At 39.7% G+C, this 22,827-nt stretch overlaps 1 protein-coding gene across 3 annotated transcripts in view; it reads left to right on the top strand.

Annotated features, from left to right (window-relative positions):
* Window positions 1-22,827, top strand: part of CDK17 (cyclin dependent kinase 17) — a 190,012-nt gene that overhangs the window by 151,887 nt on the left and 15,298 nt on the right. For all 3 annotated transcript variants that reach the window (XM_073327478.1, XM_073327480.1, XM_073327479.1), the window contains exons 5-13: window positions 803-928; window positions 10,137-10,193; window positions 11,463-11,577; window positions 12,227-12,321; window positions 14,339-14,401; window positions 17,631-17,754; window positions 21,234-21,354; window positions 21,908-22,005; window positions 22,357-22,462. In XM_073327478.1, the coding sequence (XP_073183579.1) occupies window positions 803-928; window positions 10,137-10,193; window positions 11,463-11,577; window positions 12,227-12,321; window positions 14,339-14,401; window positions 17,631-17,754; window positions 21,234-21,354; window positions 21,908-22,005; window positions 22,357-22,462 (905 nt within the window). The remainder of the gene's footprint in view (window positions 1-802; window positions 929-10,136; window positions 10,194-11,462; window positions 11,578-12,226; window positions 12,322-14,338; window positions 14,402-17,630; window positions 17,755-21,233; window positions 21,355-21,907; window positions 22,006-22,356; window positions 22,463-22,827) is intronic.

Below are 22,827 nucleotides of genomic sequence, written 5' to 3' on the forward strand. Positions count from 1 at the left end.
TCGATATAAAAGAGTTTTTACCCATACTAGCATTGGCTGGTAATAGATATTTTAAGATCTATTGAGCAAAATTTCATAAAAAATATGATTAAAAGGAAAACCCATTTTATTCAGTTCAGCTTTCTAAAAGTTCACAAAGTAAGGAGCGCTTAACAGTAAACTGGTAAATATATTTTTGACGCTTTAAATTGTAATTGTCACATGATTCAAATGAGGGAGGTGGCCATTTTGCTGAAGTGGTTCTGTTTGCCACACTGGCAAGGTAGAAGTGGAACAGATGAGATTGAAAACCAATTTCTAAGTTACTTTAATATTTAACAGAATAAAAACAGAAGAGCAAGCTCTGAAGTATGAGTTCTCTTCAGTCTATATAAGGGACACTTTTGGTTTCATTGTTTTTATGAAAAGAGATTTCCTTACTAGTTTTGGGTCTACCTATTTTCTACATCATAAATTATTGAAACTGAAAATTTTTTAAAAATCTAAATTACTTCTAACCATTTGTATTTGTTTATTACTTACATTTCATTCAGCTTTTTCTATGACAGTAAATTAGTCAGTTTCTGGATCAGTTTCTGAATTTTCTGGATCTCCTTTCTCAGCCACTTGCTGAAGTGTTTGGGTTATAAATATGATGGGAGAATGTAATTTCTTTAAATTAGTAAACTGTTTCCCTTGATTCTTTTTTTAATTGTAGAAATACTTCAATTGATAATCTTTGTAAAGACTTGTTTTAACAAAACCTAATTTTGAGCCCTGAATTGACCTGTGTCCTTTTGACAATATTTACTTATTTCTTCAGGATCTGAACAAGCGCTTGTCACTGCCTGCAGACATCAGGATACCTGATGGATATCTAGAAAAGCTGCAGATAAACAGTCCACCATTTGATCAACCGATGAGTCGACGTTCTCGTAGAGCATCACTAGTAAGTTTCTGTTATCTCTGCTTCCCAAACAAACCTGTTCTATTTGAAAATTGTCAGTTCCATTCATATCTCTATTTTTTCACGTATTTTCATGTTATATATTGTTTAACTCTATTTGAGACTACAAGGTGCTGAGTGCAGCCAAGAGATGCCGACCACCCTTTACTCCATATTAAAATTCATGGGAAAGCTCAGTAACTTACAGGATGAAACTCTAATTTTTTCTCTTCCAGTTTTCTTTATTTCCGTTTTGCAGACTTTTCTCACCATCATTCCTCACTAAGGGCCAGAGCCAGCATTCATTGAAGTCAGTGGTAAAATTCCCACTGACTTCAGTGGTGCATATTTTACCACTTAGGGCATGGCTACATTTGCAAGTTAGTGCGCATTAAAGCAGCCCTGGGCGCCCTAATTCATGACACATCCACACTGGCAAGGCACATAGAGCGCCCGGACTCCACGGCTGGAGCGCTTCTGGTAATCCACCTTGACAAGAAGCATAACGCTTGATGTGCCCCCCAGGCTGGAGCGCCGTGGCGCCGGCGTGGACGCCCTGGTCTATTAATGCGCTCTGAGCGGCCTCCAGAATGCCTGTTCTAGCCACTCTGGTCATCACTTCGAGCTCTACTGCCCTGCCCTCACGTGACCAATCGTCAGACCCGCCCTTTATAGTCTCTGGGAATTTTGAAAATCTCCTTCCTGTTTGGTCAGCAAGGCCTGGAGTGCTCTCAGCCAATCTTTCCAGGTGAATGCCTCCACGTGCCAGGCAATCCCCAGTATGGAGCAATGGCAAGGTGCTGGACCGCATCAGTGTTTGCGGGGAGGAAGCTGTCCAGTCCCAGCTGCGCTCCAACTGTAGGAATTACAATATCTTTGGACAGATATCAAGGGACATGATGGAAAGGGGCCATGACCGGAGCGCACTGCAGTGCAGGGTCAAAGTGAAGGAGCTGCGGAATGCCTACCACAAAGCCCGCGAGGCAAACCGCCGCTCAGGTGCTGCCCCCGTGACCTACCATTTCTACAAAGATCTGGATGCAATACTTGGGGGCGACCCTGCCTCCACTCCGAAGACCACCATGGACACTTCAGAGCCCAGTTCAACAAGGCAGGGAGGAGGAGGAGAGCGGGAGCGAGGGTGCTGAGGAGGAGGGGGACAGCCCGGCATCCCTAGATGCATGGAGCCAGGAGCTGTTCTCAAGCCAGGAGGAAGGTAGCCAGTCGCAGCGGCCAGTGCTTGGGAAAGAACAAACACCAGAGGAGGTGCCCGGTAAGCGGCTTTTATTTTGGGAAGGAAGTTGCTTGGTTCAGGAACTTCGGGCGAGGAGGGTTAGGGTTGCATGCATGCCTAGATGTGGAATAGGGTGTTGATGTGTGCTTTCACATCGCAGTATTCAGCCTCAGTGATCTCTTCAAAGGTCTCATGCAGAAGCTGGGCAATCTGCTTGCGCAGGTTCCTTAGCAGAGCTACTGTGCTCCTTTTCCCAGTAAGGCTACCGTGTCCGCGCGCCACTGTGCCTTGGGGGGTGGGGAGACCATTGCTGCACACAGGCAAGCTGCATATGGGCCAGGGCAGAAGCCACATTGTAATAGAAGACCCTCCCTTGCTTCCCAGGTCACCCTCAACAGCAAACTCCTGTGGAAAATGTGGGGACAGTGTTCAGTATAGGGGCCCCCTGCAGGTGTTGGCTCTCCCCAAGGCATAGAACCCCAGAGAACAGTACGGCCGTGAAACAATCAGTCCCCCTTACCCCTATGCTTAATCACCATTTTGGGGCTCCTGTCGGTTATGTGCGCTCGCTTTTGGGATGGGCAGTTTCTGCTATTGTGTAGACTGTGCTTCTCTACTTTTAAGTACGGCCGAATCATTGCTGTGTCTGGTGTGAACAATGCTGCCTCTGTTAAGTGTTGCATTTTGGCTTTACAGATGCAACCTTGAGGTCTCACCCATCCTTGTTATCAACATCTAAAAGACTCCAAAGAATTACGAAGCGGCCATGTAGAAGCAAAGAGGACATGCTGCACGAAGTAAAGTAGCAGTCCCTTAATGAAAATCAAAAAGCGCATGAGTGGCAGGAGAGCGAAAGGAGGGTCTACCAGCAGAACGCGGCTTGCCGGCACCAAAGCATGGAGTGGCTGCTAAGCGTTACGGAGCGCCAAGTGAACTCGATAGAGACGCTTGTAGCAATGCAGGCAGAGCACTTCCTCCCCCCACTAGTCCCCCCTGCAGCCCTTGTCTGAAAACTTTCCCTTGTGCCCCCCTGTCACCTCCAACCCACTTTCCCCAGCATCCAGGTTCTTATCACCACCAGCTGCCTCCAGCACCTGTAGATTCACCACCCAGCCCTGCAAACTACGACCCTTACCCACTGCACTCAACCCCCATCACCATGCATTTTAGCCAGCCAAAAGTGCAGCACTCATTGTACAGCACTCCACACAGGAAGGCTGAGTATGATAACAGGACATACACAAATCTGTGATTGTACTGTTCCCCAGCCCACCCTGTTGCCCTTTGTTTCCCAAGCAGTTGTGTTTCTTTTCAATAAATGGATTTTTTGGCTTTGAAAACATTCTTTGTTATTGCATTAAGTAAAAGATACCTTAACCTAGGAAAGCAACAGGCACTGCAAGTCAGTATAGTGCAAACCGATTCCTACTAACATTGGAACCACTGCACTTCACTCCCGTGCAGGGCACCAAACATTACTGGTGGCTTTCAGCCTCAAATTGCTTCCTCAAGGCACCCCTAATCCTTTCAGCCCTGCACTGGGCCCCTCTAATAGTCCGGCTCTCTGGCTGTTCAGATTCAGCCTCCAGGTGTTGAACCTCCGAGGTCCATGCCTGAGTGAATCTTTCACCCTTCTCTTCACAAATGTTATGGCGGGTACAGCACATGGATATAACCGTGGGGATGTTGTCATTGACCAGGTCCAGCTTCCCATCCAGACAGCACCAGCAGCCCTTTAAACGGCCAAAAGCACACTCCACAGTCATTCTGCACCAACCCTCAGCCTATTGTTGAACTGCTCCTTGCTGCTGTCAAGGCTCCCTGTGTAGGGTTTCATGAGCCATGGCATTAAAGGGTAAGCGTGGTCTCCAAGGATCACAATGGGCATTTCAACTTCCCATACAGTGATCTTCTGGTCTGGGAAGAAAGTCCCAGCTTGCAGCTTCCTGAACAGGCCAGTATTCTGAAAGATGTGTGCGTCATGCACCTTTCCAGACCAGTTTGCATTAATGTCAATGAAACACCGACGGTGATCCAGAAGCACCTGGAGAACCATAGAGAAATACCCCTTCCAATGAACGTACTCAGAGGCTAGGTGGGCTGCTACCAGAATTGGAGTATGTATCCCATCTATCGCCCCTCCGCAGTTAGGGAAACCCATTTGTGCAAACCCAGCCACAATGTCACGCACATTGCCCAGAGTCATGGTTCTTCTGAGCAAGATGAGATTAATGGCCCTGCAAACTTCCATCAATATGATTCCAACGGTCGATTTTCCCATTCCAAACTGGTTAGTGACCGATCAGTAGCTGTCTGGAGTTGCCAGCTTCCAGATGGCAATAGCCACCCACTTCTCCACCAGCTGGGCAGCTCTCAATCTCATGTCCTTTTGCCAAAGGGTGGGGGTGAGCTCATGACACAGTCCCATGAAAGTGGCTTTTCTCATCTGAAAGTTCTGCAGCCACTCTTCGTCATCCCAGATTTGCATGACTGTGTGATCCCACCACTCAGTGCTTGTTTCCCAAGCCCAAAAGCGGCGTTCCACTGTGGTGAGTATGTCCGTGAATGCCACAAGCAATCTCATGTCATATGCATTATGCGAGTCAACATCATAGTCTGACTCCTCACTGTCAGTTTGTAGCTTAAGGTGTAACTCGACTGCCATTCGTGACGTGCTGGCGAGACCCATCAGCATATTCCTTAGCACTCTGGGCTCCATTCCCGCAGACCGAAAGAATGGAGCGTGCAGTACGTAGAAAGATGGCACCAAATCAGAAGCACAGGGATTGCTGGGTTGCGAAGTGATGCATCACGGGGTGTTAGGACAGGACCCAGAATGCCCCGCCCCCCCGCCCGCTTCCCACAAGCCATAGTGCCAGAAAGGGAAGAGGTGTTCTGTGGGATAGCTGCCCATAATGCTCCGTTCCCAATGCCACTGCAAGTGCCACAAATATGGCCACGCCAGTGCGCTTCTAGCTGACAGTGTTAACACACTGCAGCGCTTTCCCTACTGCGCTCTCTGAGGGCTGGTTTAACTCACAGGGCTCTACATCTGCAAGTGTAGCCATGCCCTAAGTTAGCACAGCCTAAGGAGAGAACATACTCACATTTTTTAATCATAGTTTGGGAAGAGCAAAACTCCACTAGGAAGTCCTCTATGAACAGATGCTATGAAGATCTGTGTTACCTGTTCAATAATTAGATACTAATGACTGCTATACAAATACACGCACACACACACACATACGTTCTTTTGGAGTTCGGTAAATATGATAACAAATGTTCTTCTTTTCCCACTGTTATGTTGACATGGTGTTCTAGGTTTTTGTTTTATTTAAAAAAATAGATTCAAGTTTAGTTAACAAATCAATTCAAATCATGCAAGATTATATTTAGGTAACTGCTTTTTAAAATAAATATGTTCTTTTTGGGGGGGAGAGCTATGTGTTTATAATTGTGGTATAATTATTATAGGTCTTATCATTTGAATTGGACTTAAGAGTTATAGTTCTGTCTCCTAGGAAATGGACTATTACTTAATTTAACATAGGCCATCAAGTAGCCATCTGAAAAGAAATAACTTTTCAGTCATTACTGATGTAAGTTGGATTCTGACTGTTGACCCAGATATGAAAGAATTTCTATCCCATTGCAAACCAGGCCATTATCAGGAGCATTTTTAAGCATAAAAAATAAAGAAATTGAACAGCTTTATAAATTCTATTTGCTGATTTTATTAATTTGCTTGCAAGAATATCTTCTTTATTAAAGTATAAAATATGTAGATGTGAAAATATCTAAATGTCTCTGCTGAGTTGATTCAATTAGCTATGTAATACCTTTGTTTTAGCTTTTAACACAGTCTTTCCAAATTAATAATATATATTACAAAGCCATGAGTGTTTTGTGATCTATTTTTCCAAGAAAAGTAAAATTCAATATGTGGACTAAAACTCTGTTGTGGTACATTATATACATCAACAATATTAAAACAAAAAGAATAAATGAGTCTAAGTGTTGATAAATATTGAAAGCTCTGATAATGCACTAAGTTTAAATAAATAATTGTTTCAATACTTTGTAGATCATTAACTATTTAAGTATTTTGGAGTTACTGTTATTACATCTGTGAACAATACCGTCCCCTGGTAACTTTCTCTTTTCTGAGGTAACAGTGTACTGCAGTAAACTTTGGAGGCCTGGATTATAATATTTAGTGTTATTTTTTTCTCTGCATCTAAAATTCATACTTACTATATATTAGCTCTAAAGCAGTCTGGTCTAGAATGCTCTCTGCATTCTAGAGTGAAAGAAAGAAAAACAGTGCCCTCTAATGAATATAATGTGCATTTGAGATGGTACATCTGTCACAAGTTGTTGTGGGGGTGGATTGTGGAGGGTTTTTTGTCAAAGATTTTTTTTTTTAGTTGAGGTTTTCTTTTTCTGTATTTTGAAGATATTGTCAGGGCTTCTAAGTCTAAAATGAAACCTGCCATCTGCATTTTGGTTTGTGGGCATGCACGAGCTGCTTTGTCCTTCCTCTCCGTCAGTCTGCACTGCTCTCTTGAAATGAAACGAAACCCAATTCTCTGGACTTGTGAGTGAAAGGTTGCCTGCAGAGTAGTAATTACAGTTTACATGTGTTGCATCCTTTGTTTTGAAAGCCCATATATGTTCAAGGATTAGTAGAAATTTTAAAAAATATATGATTGGTTGAATTTTGGAACTGACTGTGCCTCTTTCAAATTGTAACACTGACATCATTGCAAAATAGTTGTGTAATAGTTCATTTACTATACTAATGTGTATTGACAAATACAGTACTGTGAATGCAATAATATAATGTCCTGATACCTTCAGTGCATCTTCTATTAAAATAAGAGGTTATAAATAGAATTTTGAAACCTGCATATATAAGTCCTGATTTGTAGACTTGTATTACAGCAAAACTAATTTACAATTAGTAAATAGCCTAGGCACCCTCTGAAGGAAAAATGGAAACTTACTATGTTTAAATACTTTTTCACTGTAGTTTTTTTCCTTTAGTGTTGTTCCGCTAACATATACCACAACTGGTGCCAAACGATCTAGGCAAGCATTGTTGAATATCTGTCTTGACATATCTCCATTACCCACCCTCTCCTCTAGCCAAGTGGTAGATTTTAATTAATGCTAGAGAACATTTGTCTTACTCTGATAGAATGCTGTATAGCATTTGATCTTTATACACAGTAGCCTAAAGTAAAACAACTTTCAAAAAAGAGTTTAATGCAACATACATTAAATTGGGTAAGTAATGACATTACGTTAACATGTTTCCACAACTGTTAGAACATCCACACTATCTAGTTAGAGTACTAGTTCATATATGCTTTATAGGGAATGTAATAATAGGACAAGGTAAATACCATTCCATGATCCCTGAAACTGCTTACACTGATCTGCATTGTAGCATCATGAATATTGTAATACAAATGAGAAGGAGGCAGATTAGGTATCCCTGCCTCTGATTAATACACTTGTATTGTATTATATTGTTGGCTGCTCTAGATTCTATTCTTAATTAAATAATTGGAGAAAAAGATAAACTAAAATCTGCCAAAATGTACCCAAACTCCTTATGTGAATTAGTCTTGTAGCCTCCAAACACTCAGATTATTTCGTGAATTATCCCTTGAAAGTGTTTTTAAATGCTAGAAACTGTCCATGGACTGTAACACCAGCAACTGGGCTTCATTTGTTCTGCAATACAGAAAGTGGTGATCTGAAGTTACTCCTCCTTTTTATTTCCTGGAAAACTATATTTCTTGTACAGAGTTATGAGAGGAATGAACATAAGGTTTATAATGGAAGCCTGGAAGCCTTGTGATGAAGTGGACAAAAAGCACATGCTGGTCTGTTTGGGAAATAGGGGATGAAGCTAGCTCCACCTCACAGCACCTGCTACAAATACCAAAACTGTGGGGAAAGTCCCTCAATGAAAAAGGAGACTTCAGAGCAGCACTTCCCTGTTAGAGGAATCTTGAGTCTGAGACATAGAGCTGCCCTGAATTAGAAAGTGAAGAAGCAGCCAAACCTAGGAAGTAGGCTTGGATCGGACTTTACTACCTGTGGCGGGATCAAGATTCACCACCGCTGACGCCTCCCACTGGTCGCTCCGGGAATTAGCTCTTGCTTGCTGCGGGGCGTCCTTGACACATGGTAGCTCGCCTGTTGTTTCCGCTCCGCTGTCCTGGGACCCGTGTTGCTCCCTGCTCGGCATTGTCCTCTGCAGGACACTCTGCATCCACTTCAGGACACTGCCCACCACTCTGGTCTCACCCCCTTCCGGGGGGTTTTGTTAACTGCAGTTCTTCCATTTATTCCTGCCTTAGTGGCCAACCACAACCCTAGAGTCTAGCCCCTTGTCTCAGGGGCAGGTCACAGTCTGTCTCGGCCTGTCTCCTCAATGGCCAGGGACAGTGCAAGAGGGGAAGGGGAGGACCCAGGCCCACCCGCTACTCTGGGTCCCAACTCAGGGACCCTCTAACGGCAGCCTCCTTCTGCCCTCCTTCCTCTCCCCTCTTGCCTGCCAATTTCCCTGGGCCACTTCCCCTTTGACCCTATGCACCTTCTCGACCCGTCTTAGCAAGGGCCGCAGCCTGGCAGGTATCTGGGCCAGAGTCCTGCTCTGCTTCCCCAAGCCTGCCCAGCACTGCTCTGTCCAAGGTGCTGCTCCTTAGCTCAGGAGCCAGTCCTTCTACCTTGCTAGACAGGGAGTGACTACCTTCTCCTCTGCTAGACAGCCTTTATATAGGACCTAGCCCAGCCCTGTTTGGCTGCCTCTTTCCCTGCTCTGATTGGCTCTCCCCAGGCCTTCTCTGATTGGCTGCTGGTCTGCACCACTTCTCAGGCCTGATTCAGCCCTTTTTCTCAGGGGGCGGGGCACTGCCCCACCACACTACCCTATTGATCATTAGTTTATGAATGAAGTCAAACCCCAGGAAGAGCTGAGTTTTGACACTGCACAGGCTATGGGCCCATTTTAAATGTCTGCATTCTGGCCCTTTCGGGCCAGAGCAGTGTAAAGTGGTTTTATTGTAAATAGGAATTACCCTACAGTGACTTCATTGTAGTTACTTGTAGGCATCAAGTAGATGAGTAGAGAAAGGATTTGAAAGAGGAGAAGTTAGTGGGCTTTCAGTCCAACTCATGGGGGGGCATTTGTTGGAAATGCGTCAAGACTAGCATCATTGGCAAAAAGGAAGGGTCAGGGCTGCCAACATGCAAAGAGACAAATGCCGATAAGTAGGGCCAGGTAGAATTATGCAGGTCCTAGAAGGCAAAGACAAAAAGTGGGAATTAGACATGGGGGGATTCAAAGATATGGGGTAACACAGCCAGAATGAAATGTGAGGATCTTACTGGAAGTGTTTTGTACAGACTGAAGGGGGACAAGGTAGGGGTCAGAGAGGACACGATGGCAGTAAGCAAGCCAAGTGATGGGGGCCTGAACAAGTGTTTTAGCTATAGGGATAGCAGGAAAAGACTTGATCTTAAAAATATTTTTGAGGGAGAAGCACGAGGATTTGGATGTGCTGAGCAAGGGAGGTGGTAGAGCAGTCTAAGATGACCCCCATGTTACAGGCCCCACTGATGCTGTCAGCAGTGACAAAATGGGGAGAGCAAAGAGAGTTTGGGAGGGAAGGTAGGGTGTTCAGTTTGTACCTTCTTAAATTTAAGTTGCTAGCTGATTAGAGGTGATGCTAGGAAGGCAGGCTGAACTTCAGGATTGGTTCTTTGGAGACAAGTCCTTGTAATATGATGTGCTAAAATAATTCTTAAAATCTAACAATTTTATAAAGATTGCTTCACCACTTTAGGATATTTTATGAAATGTTTTTAGTTTGTTGAATAAGTGATATATACAGTGAAATACTGCCCCTGATTAATTTTTATGTTTATACTAAATGTACCATCTTTTTGCTTGCATTACAGTCAGAAATTGGATTTGGGAAAATGGAAACTTACATCAAATTGGAAAAGCTTGGAGAGGTTTGTATAATTTTCTTCAGTAGTGATGATAATTTTGACAATAATATATGCTTTCTTTACTTGGAACTTAATTATACGTTGCCGTTGGTGTTAAAGTTGAACTATGTTGTATCTACATATTTGATAGAGCTTTTTCAGCAAACTAAACATATATGTTAATACACAAAGCAATGTCACTGTCACTCAGCTTGTCAATATACATATGTATATATGCATACTGTTACCAAAATGAAACAACAACAAAACACCACCACCAAGCCAAACAGGGCTTCATAGAGCTTGGGAAAAGCAAAACTCCATTAGGAAATCCTGTATGAACAGTTGCTGTGAAGGCCTGTGTTACCTGTTTAGCAGTTAGAGTCTCATGACTGCTATACAAACACACATGCAAAAGCACACACATGTTGTATACTATGTTACTCGACTTTGCAGTTATGAATCTTCTGTTTTTGAGATGCAATGTTTCAGCCCTCTCCAAATGCCTATCATTTAATTCAGCTCCTTTTTATATTGGATGGCTCTATAACCTGATGTAATGTTCCATATCTTTGTGAAAATGTTAATAAATATATAGGGTGATCATCTGCATAGATATAGATGTACTGTATTTCACTTTAATTACTCTATAGTATAATGAACAATACAGGATATGTAACTTTACCTGAGATGATACTGTCCCTTATTTTTGATATTTAATATAAACTGATTGTAGCAATCTGCTGAAAAGGAATATCTTCTCCAGTACCCCATATAATTATGTAACATACATTTACTGGGAGTGTTTTGAAGCTTGTATTGGACTAATGAAGCAAATACCAAAGATTAATAATTCACTGTCCATTATGTCAGCAAAAATGAAAAATTGCGTTTGTTTTACCTGTCCCATTCCTATTCTCCTGTGAAATTAAATGTATAGTGAGCATATTTTTATTCTTTTTGATAGCTTCTTTTGTGTTTCCTTGGCGTAGTCTTAAAAACTTTGGGCCTGACTTTCAGAAGGTTCTAAACTTGAAGCTCCCATTGACTTCATCTAGGGTTGAGAGTGCTCAGACCCTCTGAAAATCAGGGCCTGTGTCTGAAACTCAGTGATGAATTATGCTCATGTCAAAAAAAAGAGGAAAAAATAAATTGTTGGGTCATTTCCAGAAGCTGCTGCCACCAAAATGAAACAACTTGTAGGACCTGTCATGAATCTTATTTGTGTGTGTGTGTGTTGCACTTTCTAGAAAAGAAAAGTTTTAAATGTGTTCCTTTCCCCTTACCACACAGGGTACTTATGCAACAGTATATAAAGGAAGAAGTAAATTGACAGAGAACCTGGTAGCTCTAAAAGAAATCCGACTGGAACATGAAGAGGGGGCACCATGCACAGCCATAAGAGAGGGTGAGGAAAATGTTGTTTCTCTTTATTTAAAATATATTGTTAACTGAAATTATACAGTTAGGCCAAAGAATTGATGCTATTCTCAAGTAAACTGGATATTACAATAACTAACACTATTTATGATATGGGGAACTGCAATCAAGTTAAATTAATTGAGTTGCAATTTTGAGACTCAAATTTCAAATGCATTTATTTCATGGACTGTAATTGTGTTCTCAAATAAATGGAGCTTTCTAAGTGTTAGAAATTATTGAGGCTTTTATAATTGACTGTTAATTACAATAGAAGCAAACAACTTTCTGGAGTTTAGAGTACATAGCATGACATGACTAACTTGTGCATGGAATACTATCTGTCCATATTGTATATGAATTAATTATAACTCTGCAGTTCAGTAGTACGTGGTCTTGTCTTCTTCACAGTGTGCCCTGGACAAACTTGTGTTGTTTTCAGAAATTTTCCTAAGTGAATGTGTGGGTTAACTTAATGTTTTATGAAATATTAAATTTTGAAAACTAAGTTATTTAAATTACCATAGAAATTAAACAAATAACTCATAAATTTGGATTAATTAGTAATTCATTTTCTCCTTAGTTTTCCCCTCAAGTCCTATCCTTAAGCTTTAATTTTATTTTTTTCTCTTTTGCAGTGTCATTATTAAAAGACCTAAAGCATGCAAATATTGTTACTTTACATGATATTGTTCACACAGACAAATCTTTGACTCTCGTCTTTGAGTACCTGGTAAGCATTAAAACAATAATGAAGCTTTATATTGAATGGATCTGTTCAGAAAGTCTTGTTTATTTTTCTACCTAGAGAAACACACACACGATTAACTCAGTGGTGCATTTTAATAAATAAATAAATAAATGACTTGATATTATTCTGTCATCATGCTATTTTCCGACATATAATCCAGTGGAACATGGAAGCAAATAACCTGAAAGCTAGTTATGTTGTCAGACATAAAATTCACTGTCAAATGGTCATAAATTGCTTGGTATAGGTCTGGTTTATAGGTAATTATTAAGAACATGAGACTGGACATACTGGGTCAGACCAAAGGTCCATTTAGCCCAGTATCCTGTCTTCCAACAGTGGCCAATGCCAGGTGCCCCGGAGGGAATGAACAGAACAGGTGATCATAAAGTGATCCATTCCTTGTCGCCCATTCCCAGCTTCTGGCAAACAGAGGCTAGGGACACCATTCCTGCCCATCCTGGCTAATAGCCATTGATGGACCTGTCCTCCATGAATTTATCTACTTCTTTTTTGAACCCTGTTATAGTCTTAGCCTTCGCAACATCCTCTAGCAAGGAGTTCCACAGGTTGACTGTGCATTGTGTGGAAAAAATACTTCCTTTTGTTTGTCTTTAACCTGCTGCCGATTAATATTTTTTTTTGTGAGCCCTAGGTCTTATGTTATGAGAAGGAGTAAATAACACTTCCTTATTTACTTTCTTCACACCAGTCATGATTTTATAGACCTCTATCATATCCCCACTTAGTCGTCTTTTTTCCAAGCTAAAAGTCCCAGTCTAATTATTCTCTCCTCATATGGCAGCCGTTCCATGACCTCAATCATTTTTGTTGCCCTTTTCTGAACCTTTTCCAATACCAATATATCTTTTTTGAGATGTGGTAACCATATCGGCACGCAGTATTCAAGATGTGGGCATACCATGGATTTATATAGAGGCAATATGATATTTTCTGTCTTATTATCTATCCCTTTCTTAATGATGCCCAACCTTCTGTTTCCTTTTTTGACTGCCGCTGCACACTGAGTGGATGTTTTCAGAGAACTATCCGCCATGACTCCAAGATCTCTTTCTTGAGTGGTATCAGCTAATTTAGACCCCATCATTTTATATGTATTGTTGGGATTATGTTTTCCAATGTGCATTACTTTGCATTTATCAACACTGAATTTCATCTGCCATTTTATTGCCTATTCACTCAGTATTGAGAGGTCCTTTTGTAGCTCTGCACAGTCTGCCTGGGACTTAACTATCTTGAGTAGTTTTGTATTATCTGCAAATTTTGCCACCTCAATTATTATACTTCTGGGCCAAAATGCTCACTTAAACCAAGATTATGGATTGTAGAAGAAAGTGGACAGAGAATAAAATAATTGCAGTATTATGTTGAATGATATTGCTACTGTGAGGCATCTAGCATACTTGCAGGTGCTGTAAAACAATAATAGTATAGAAATAACTATTTTACATTCCTTTTGAAACAGAGCTGTTAAATATTATGTCTTACACTTTCAAACTTGAGTACCTACAGTTAGACAGCTAAGTCACTTTCCTGCATGATACAAATTGATAAATCATGTTTTGTTTTAGCTTTTTTTCACTCCATATTACATATATATTTACTGAAGTTATTCTAACCATATCTATGCAAGCTGTGATGGAGCATCTAAAGGTGTAGTGCACAGGATTCATGAAAAATTAATTTTTTTCCAAATAAAGGAATGAGTAATAAATAAAATTTAACATAACATATAGTCTTTGGGGGAGAAAAAATTTAGTATAATAAGTAGAACTGATCTGAAAATGTTGGGAGTTTCTTCATGGAACGCTTTCACTTTCCTTTCTCTCTTTGGGTTTTTGATTTTTTTTATTTAATGAAAACTCAAAATTCTCCACAGCAGACAGATACTTTTTGTGAAAAAGTCCATTGAATCAAAAGCTCAATTTTCTGTCAAAAAACTGTTTTATATTAAACAGTGGTGATGGTTTTTTGACAGGACAAGGACCTAAAACAGTACATGGATGACTGTGGTAACATCATGAGTATGCACAATGTAAAGGTGAGTGAATGTTTTTTAATGATTGATTTCAAACATTTTTTGTTCTGATTTTAAAACCACAGGGAATTTACAACTTAGTTGCTCACAGCTGCTCTTTCTGATAATAGATACAGCCCTATTGAAGAGTTTAATGACACAAATCATGGCTTTAGTAAACGTTGGGTTCTTTTTTTAATATTTTCCTATTGGGAAATAAGATTTTTAACAGAACGGTGTGTCCCCTTTAAGGACAGTTATGTCCTGTTCCAATACCTAGGCCATGTCTACACTACAAAATTTTGTTGACCTAATTTATGCCAGCATACAGTCACCACAGTTATTAAATCGCTTGTGTCTGTGCACACTTAGCTCATTATTTTGGCGGTGCCTATTCTCACTGAGAGCACTTGTATTGATTGTATTGTCGGTGTAGGGCATTGTGGGATGGCTCCTGAAAGCCAGTCCCAGTCGATGTAAGCAACACAGTGTCTACACTGGCACTGCATTGATCTAATTACATCGACCGTGATTCTACGTCATTCATGGAGGTAGTGGTACTAAATCGGCATACAGAGAACGTTTGCCAGCTTCTTCACTTCCACAAAATAATCAACAATCAAAAGCTAGATCAACACAAAGCAGCTTACATCAACCTAACTGTGTAGTGTAGATCAGGCATTCTGAGACTTATACTTTCTCTGGCATAATTGCATGACCAACATGGGGATAAGTCCTTCTGTGCAATGGGAGGAGCCAACTGACATTCACATGGTGGGGCTATAAGATTAAAAAACAAGCCTGTAGCTCATTCAAGGGAGAGATCTTCAGGGAGCAATAGAGTCATGATGGTGGTAGGCCAAGATTCAGGGACAGCCCTGGGAAGGAAAGCTGTGGAGAATCTTGTACCAAAAGGAGGAGGACTGCAGTTCCTAGAAGGAGGGCTGCAGAGGGCAAAAGACTGCTATCGGAAAGGCTGTGGATGGAGCCCAGATTGGGGCTCGAGGTACTCTGTTGAGCTCAGAAAAGAGCCAAGTAATAGTAGGAGGAGGGAAGGAACCTTATTCTGTTGAACCCAATACTGTGAAACAGAAAAGAACTGTGTGTTTAAAGGGGCTTGGGAAGGAACCACTTGTGCTTGGGAGGGCCAAAGGAACTGTTCATATTATTTTGCACAATAGCTTAGTAAACCAGGCCCCAAGAAGCCAGAGCACTATTTTCAATCAGCTTAATTATTTAACAATATGTAATTTGTGTAGAGGGTGTTAACTGTTCACAGAAGGTATTTGGGGAATATTTCTATTCCTGTTGACATTGAACTTAAGTGTACTTAAAAAAACAATGAGGAGTTTGATGGCACCTTAAAGACTAACAGATTTATTTGGGCATAAGCTTTCGTGGGTAAAAAAACTACTTCTTCAGATGCAAGAAGTGTACTGTGTTGCTTAGCAAGTGGTTGTCCTAAAAAACGAAAACAAAACCATGCATGCACACACATGCAGGGAAAATTGGTTTGATATTTGTACAATAGTTAATTGTGGATGATGACATAATGTACAAGAATAACATTTGTTTACATGTGTTTCATGCACATTCCAGCAGAATTGTTGTTCTTGTTTTTGCCTTTACATTATATTATATTGTATTATATTACATTATATTGTAAAGTCCTTTCTTTGTTGAAGTACTGTGGGTTTCGATTTGCATATTGGTTACTGTTTGTCGTTTTGTTTCTTTCTGTTTCCAAGTTAGCTTTAATGTCTTTTGGAGGAGAAATCAATCGTCAAGCTGCTTTGTCGTCTTTTTTGTGAGAGAGTGAGGGGAAAAATTATTTTGTGTAAATTCCCATACCTACTTTAAAGAGAGATAGAAAAAGATGAAGAGGACATGTTAAAAAAATCTTAAATGAACATGAAATGAAAGCTCTTGCAGCATGTTTTTATACTTTGAAGATAACTTCTTTATAAACTATCTGAGAGTGCCTTAATGGCCATTTATAGCCCTCCAACAATATAGGCATAAATAGGTGAGGCAGGACTTAGTGGCCCACAGCCTGCATTTTTAACATCCATGGTCCCAATTTTTCTACCCCTAATAGAGATAATCCCATTGTGATATAAGCAAACCGAGGTTAGACAAATATAACCTGGAGCTTGTCTGTTTGTATGAGTTTGTGGAAGACTTGGGGGTGTCATCTGCTACAAAAATAACCCGTGTTGGAAAATTCTGTTACATAAAAACTTTCTGGTGTTTCCCCTCAAAGGGACTAATGCATGATGAATCTGTCATGCCGGTTGACCTCCTGCTCTGCATAAGTGTACTCTCTAGATTTCCTAATCAGTAATCTTCTGTCTGCTCACGCACCTTCACCAGACTAAGGATTGTTGTGGGACAACTGGTGCTAGAAGCAGCTACCTAGAAGCACCATGCTCACACACAGGCACTCTACACGTGAAGTAATTGCAAAGCAGTATTTATTTATGAATGCCACAGGAAACTGATGAGGCTGCTTAATCCTAGACTTTTTTTTTTTTTTTTTTTTTTGCTATGTAGTTGCTCTGTGCACTAATGTCCTTGAATGTGGCGCTACTGTTGCTGGCTTGCCAGCCCAAAGGAATAGGAAGAAGCATAGAGGGTGACAGACTATATGAAGATGCAAACACAGCAAAGGGAAAAAATCAGACACGACTGGTGGAGCATAATTTCCCCAATTATATTTCTTTGATTCTTTAATGTTTAGAGGTGTTGTACCTAATTGCTTCTTCCGGTAGTCACTTTCCCTACCGTACAATAAATTAATTTACTTCACATGGTGGAGTACAGGAGTAGAGTTGCATTTGTAAGAGAGAGATCTGTAGCAGAAGGGAATATCAGTATGGTAATTGAGAGTGTTACATGGAAAGACGTTTAGAGTGCAGTAGTAAATGCTTATAAAGTTAATAGCCACTTGATTCTCTTCTATTATATAGAGCAAATCACTCTCAAAATCTTTGATGTGCTAAGTGTTTCATAATAATTATGTAGCTGGATGGCATAAATAGGTCTTAAATCTTTAAACAGTAGTTATGATATTCAGAATACATTAGCATGGGAAAGTGACTTGCTTGTGTAAGAAGGTTTTTGTCTTGCTTGCAATATAGCCATGTAATTGCTGCTCTGATGGCCCAAAACCCACTGTTATGGGAAGAGTAACATGCTGCTTTGCACATTTGCCCATGAATATTTTTGAAAGTCTAATTTGTTTTTCTTTTAGCTATTTTTATACCAGATTCTGCGTGGCTTGGCCTATTGTCATAGGAGGAAGGTGCTACATCGAGACCTGAAACCACAAAATCTACTCATTAATGAGAAAGGAGAACTAAAGCTAGCAGACTTTGGTATGGACTGAAAAAAAATATTTATTATTTTATTTGAGCAGTGTTTTCTTTACTGAGTTACAGTTTTAAGAAAATCTTTGAAATAAACCAAGGTTTGTAAACCTTGTTGAACCTAGAAATCATGTGTGGGTAGGAGTGTTCATGTACACAAACCGTTTGTAAGCATCAGGGAAATTAATCACTGAAAATACACATTCACACCATTTCTGTGTATACCTTTATCCATTCCAAAGGCTACTGAAGCCAATATTGTGTAACTCTGACTAGCTTTATATAGCTGATGAGATCCTGTCTTCATTTTATTTTTGCTATTGCTTGTGTTCCCATAAAGGGAAAACGATACATTATTTAATTGAGATCATTAGGCCAGCTCCATGCTGCCAGAGGGTTTCTATGGCAGCTGGGATACCTCCAATGTGGTGCATAGTAGGCTGTCACTTGTAGCATGAACTGGCCTGAAAAAATAGATTTTTAAGTCCATTGTGTGCTGGATACCTGTATTGGTCAGCTCAGTGGGGGAAGTCAGCCCACATGGTTTAAAGCTGCTGGAATTTCAGGTTTGCAGCTCATGTCTGACTTTCTGAAAGTCATCCAGATAATTATTTTTGTTTGTTAATCTGTTTTGGGTAAGAGTTTGATTGTTTGACTTCAGCGTTTCTGGTTTGTTGTTGGTTTGTTGGTTTTTTAATTTGTTTCAGCATCCAACCTGAACTATGCCTCATCTTACGGCTCTTTCTGTGCCTCATATATGGGATACGGTGATAAGTGTCATAGTTCTTTGTATATTCTGTCTGCCAGCCACTCCAGTTTTAAGCATCATCTGTTAGTAGTTTTGTTACCACTCACTTTTATCTAGGAAGGACCCTTATACCTGCATTATACTCTCTTATTTGATATTTTAAATTAAGTTAAATAATTTTTTCTCTCCAATATGCAACACCACATGTGTTCACGCCTCATTGGTTTGTTTTATTTATTTATCCCACAGGAATTGTACCATGTTTTCAGAATAAAATACTTTATATTCAGTTACAGCTCAATCCCCCTGCCCCCGACACACTTTCTCTGGCCATGGCAGCAGACCTGTATAAGGCTTCGTCTATGCCACGCAGCTTTTAGCAACACAGCTGTGCCGCTGCAGCCATGCCACTAAAAGCTGCACAGTGTAGCTGCTGTTTGTTTTGTTGGCAGGAAAAGACAAAAACTTTCACCCCCCACAAGCAGCAGCAGCTTTGTCAGCAGGAGAACGACAAAAGTTTTGCCGATGAAGTTCCAGTGTAGACAAAGCCTAATTGAACTGTAATTAATCTTTTATAGGACTAGCTTTCAACTTGGTAGTTAGGACCCCAACCCTATCTTTGTTCCCTTTCTCTGGTTTTCTGATTAAGTCAATTTTCTTAGTCATTTGTGATTTCATCCTTGGACACCAGGAAATATCCCTGCGTATCAATTCCTGTGGTGCTTTTTTTTGAATGAGTGGGAACCAACAGAAAGGATTTCTAGTGATTACAGGCCAAATCATCACCACAGGGCCAAAGAAACTCCGTGAACTTTATCTTGCAGAATTTTCTTACAAATAATTTTGTTAAGATGATGGGGAGGAGTGTTCCCTGCCGGGTGAATTGTCTGGCCCTTCTAACTCATGGATGTTCTAAGATACTTTGGGAAGTCCGGTGAGCATCTACAGTGGATTGGGGCATTCACATGGATTATATTGCTATTAGCCATTATTCTCCATGTCAGTAAAGCTCCACTAGTGGCCATTTTACCATTGGTTCCTCACCCACACCTGGACGAAAATGCCTCCGAAGGTAGCAGTTGCCAGTAGAGAACAGAATGTTGCCTAAGACCGTGCTGACATGGTCTGGCATTATTACTCTGGGAAGTCCCTTTGGACATGGAGGGAGAGAGCAGTTTTCCTGTGGCTCCACCACTTCACTGCCCAACCACCCCCCTCACTCCCAATATCACAGAGTTCCAGATGAGATAGAGCTTAGGGGATTCCATAGACTGAGGTGCAAGATGATGTCACATTGACTCAGTGGGCCCTTCCGCTGATGAAATGTGGGTGATCTCAGCATGTTTTGCTCCTTTTTCCTGCGTCAGTGCTTGAAAGAACAGTGGGCATGATCCAGTCCTATATATTTAAAGGTGAATCACAGTTTTATTGGAAAAATATTGAGCCCTATAAATATATAATTAATTATCCAAATTGGGAGGATAAGAAGTATATTTATCAAGTACGTTATGCTAAACTTGCCTTTTAATAATTCTTCAATTCTATTTAAAAAATTTCTTAAGCAGTTCAGTACTTAACACTGCCACTACCCTATGCCCTTATTCTACAGGAGTTTCTGATAGCTGTGATAGCCTAAAATTTTAATCGGACTTTATTTTTTTTGAGGATGACTCCCCCTCACTACCCCATCACTATAAGAAGGGAAGGGGGCAGCCTTTGGAGTGATACTGTAGATCTGTGATTTCTCCCTGGTTGAGGTCCTTAACTGAGCCATTACCCAGGGAGAAATGCTTTGGGACAGCCAGCCATTTTAAAATTCTTAATTTACATGCTGATCTGATGTGGTTCTGCCAGATTGGGGTGTCAGTCATTCTCAAGGGCTAGATTGCTCTCAGTTGATTTATATCCCCAAACAGACAAAAATATATTTACACTGATGATAATTGAAATGTATAAAAGCAAGAAAAATGCTGCTTGAAAAGTTATTAGGGTTTGATTTAAGGATATTTACTTTGTATTTTTTGTTATATGATATTGACAGTTTGTGTTTTTTAACAGTTATAAAGCTTTAACTTTTTGAATCTCAGTGTCTGGTGTCATTAAATAATTGTCTAACCCCTCCAATGGGTGAGTCCCTTCATTTCCTGCAACAGTGAAAAGTTAAATCCATAAAAACAAAAATAAAAAAGCATAAAAATAAACATCAATATTGTCCATCAAAATGATAACAAAAAATTAAAATGAAATTTTGCCCAGCCTAATTATAACAATATTTTACATTTATTTCAAAAGTGAAACACTTTTTAAAAAATGTTTGATTGCTGAGTAATAATATCCGGATCTATCACATCACTTACAAAACAGAAGCACTTAAAAGTAAGGAAATGAATAATTAAGACCATTGTAAATCTTACATTGCCCACATGATAAGCAAGTTATTCTCAAGTATACAGTAATGCATATTTCATAACAACACAAAACTTTCACTCTGAAAGAATGGTATTCCTTTTGGATAAGAACTAACTGGTGTCGTGAATGGTCAGTATGATTTCATTCATTTTTAAGATGCTTGCAATAAGGTCACTGCTTTGCACCATTTAGCCCTGCTTCAGACTAAAAATGAGGAAGCCAAGAAAGCAGAAGCACAAACAAAAGCAAATAGAGGTACACAATATTTTAATTGAGGGAAATGGTAGATACCATTCCAGAAAAAACACATTATATTTTTATTTTTATGAAGGTTTGGCTAGAGCGAAGTCTGTTCCTACAAAGACCTACTCCAATGAAGTTGTCACATTATGGTACAGGCCACCTGATGTTCTCCTTGGATCTTCCGAATATTCAACTCAAATTGACATGTGGTATGTTTGTTTTGGTCAGATTTTAATTTTTGTTCATACTCAAGTTGATGTGTTATAATTGTCCATTAATTCTTGTAACTGAGTATAACAGCTCCCTCAAAATTTCAGACAACTTCTATAGGGTTATGTTTAAGATATGATAAATAAAATTGCTGATAAAGAAAGTTGCTAACAATGCATCAATTGTGCTATTCAATATTTAAATCCAGTTTGACATGATGGCATTATTATATTGATTAAATATTTATTTTAAATGTCTAGTTTATCAGTTGTTCCCTTTGCTTTGTGCGTGTGTGTGTTTTGGAAGGAAAAGATATTATCTATGTACTGCAGAGGTTTTGTTCAGCACTTGTGAACTCTTTGGCTGTTTTTTTTTTTCTTCATTTACATCAGTATTTCCAATAGAGGTACATAGTTAATGGCAAATTGATATAGCAATTTTTTTAACCTGATAAATCACAAAGATATTGAGCAGCTGAATGTTTTAAAGGGTAAGTTTTTTGTTTATTTTTTACTTACTTATTCATCTTTCCTTTTCTTTGCCTTTATAAAGGGGTGTTGGATGCATATTTTTCGAAATGGCATCTGGAAGACCTCTCTTTCCTGGTTCAACTGTTGAAGATGAACTGCACTTAATTTTCAGACTTTTGGGTAAATTGAGTATTGTTACCAATAATATTACACTTATAGATTTACTTCACCATTCTAAGAGAGGGTTTCTGAAAAATAATTTGTAACTATAAGGTACAGAGCAAATCCTTCTTCTATAAAGAGGGAATGAATTTTGAAGTTGCATTTAGATGAAGATGAATAAATACAATGTTACTCATTTTGTACAAGATTGAGTCTGTACATTTTAAACAAAATGACTGAAGTTGTAAAACATTCCTTCCTTTTCCATTGTGGCATGTTACAGGGCCCCAATGCTTAAAATTTATTTCTAAGTCTTGCCTATAATTAATATAACTTGTATAGATTTAATTTCTTTTGATTTAAACACAGGAACTCCTTCTCAAGAAACATGGCCAGGCATTTCTTCCAATGACGAATTTAGGAACTACAACTTTCCCAAATACAAACCACAGCCTCTAATCAACCATGCACCAAGGTATTTTATGTTTCATTACTAGAATTTCTACTTGTACAGTGGCTGCTATATTTGTGTCCACACACCTATTTTTACACAAGAACCAGTTTCCGTGTGTACTGTGCTGTTACATGTTAACTATATGTCCCTTAAAAGATCACATGTCAAACTGTTTTACTGTAGGCTGAAGTTAATGGTATCTAGCAGAGTTCATTAATTTGAGATTTAGCACTACTGAGTTCCTGATTACTTGGAGCACTGTAAATCCAAACACTGAGACTCAATAGTGGCATATATAACTATAAGTGTTATTTATTATGTTTACATAGTAGGACTATTCACACTGCACCTACTAAATTCCCAAAATCCCATCCCATCATGTAGTA

This window comes from Lepidochelys kempii, chromosome 1 (genome assembly GCF_965140265.1).
Source record: "Lepidochelys kempii isolate rLepKem1 chromosome 1, rLepKem1.hap2, whole genome shotgun sequence".
Classification (NCBI taxonomy): Eukaryota; Metazoa; Chordata; order Testudines; family Cheloniidae; genus Lepidochelys; species Lepidochelys kempii.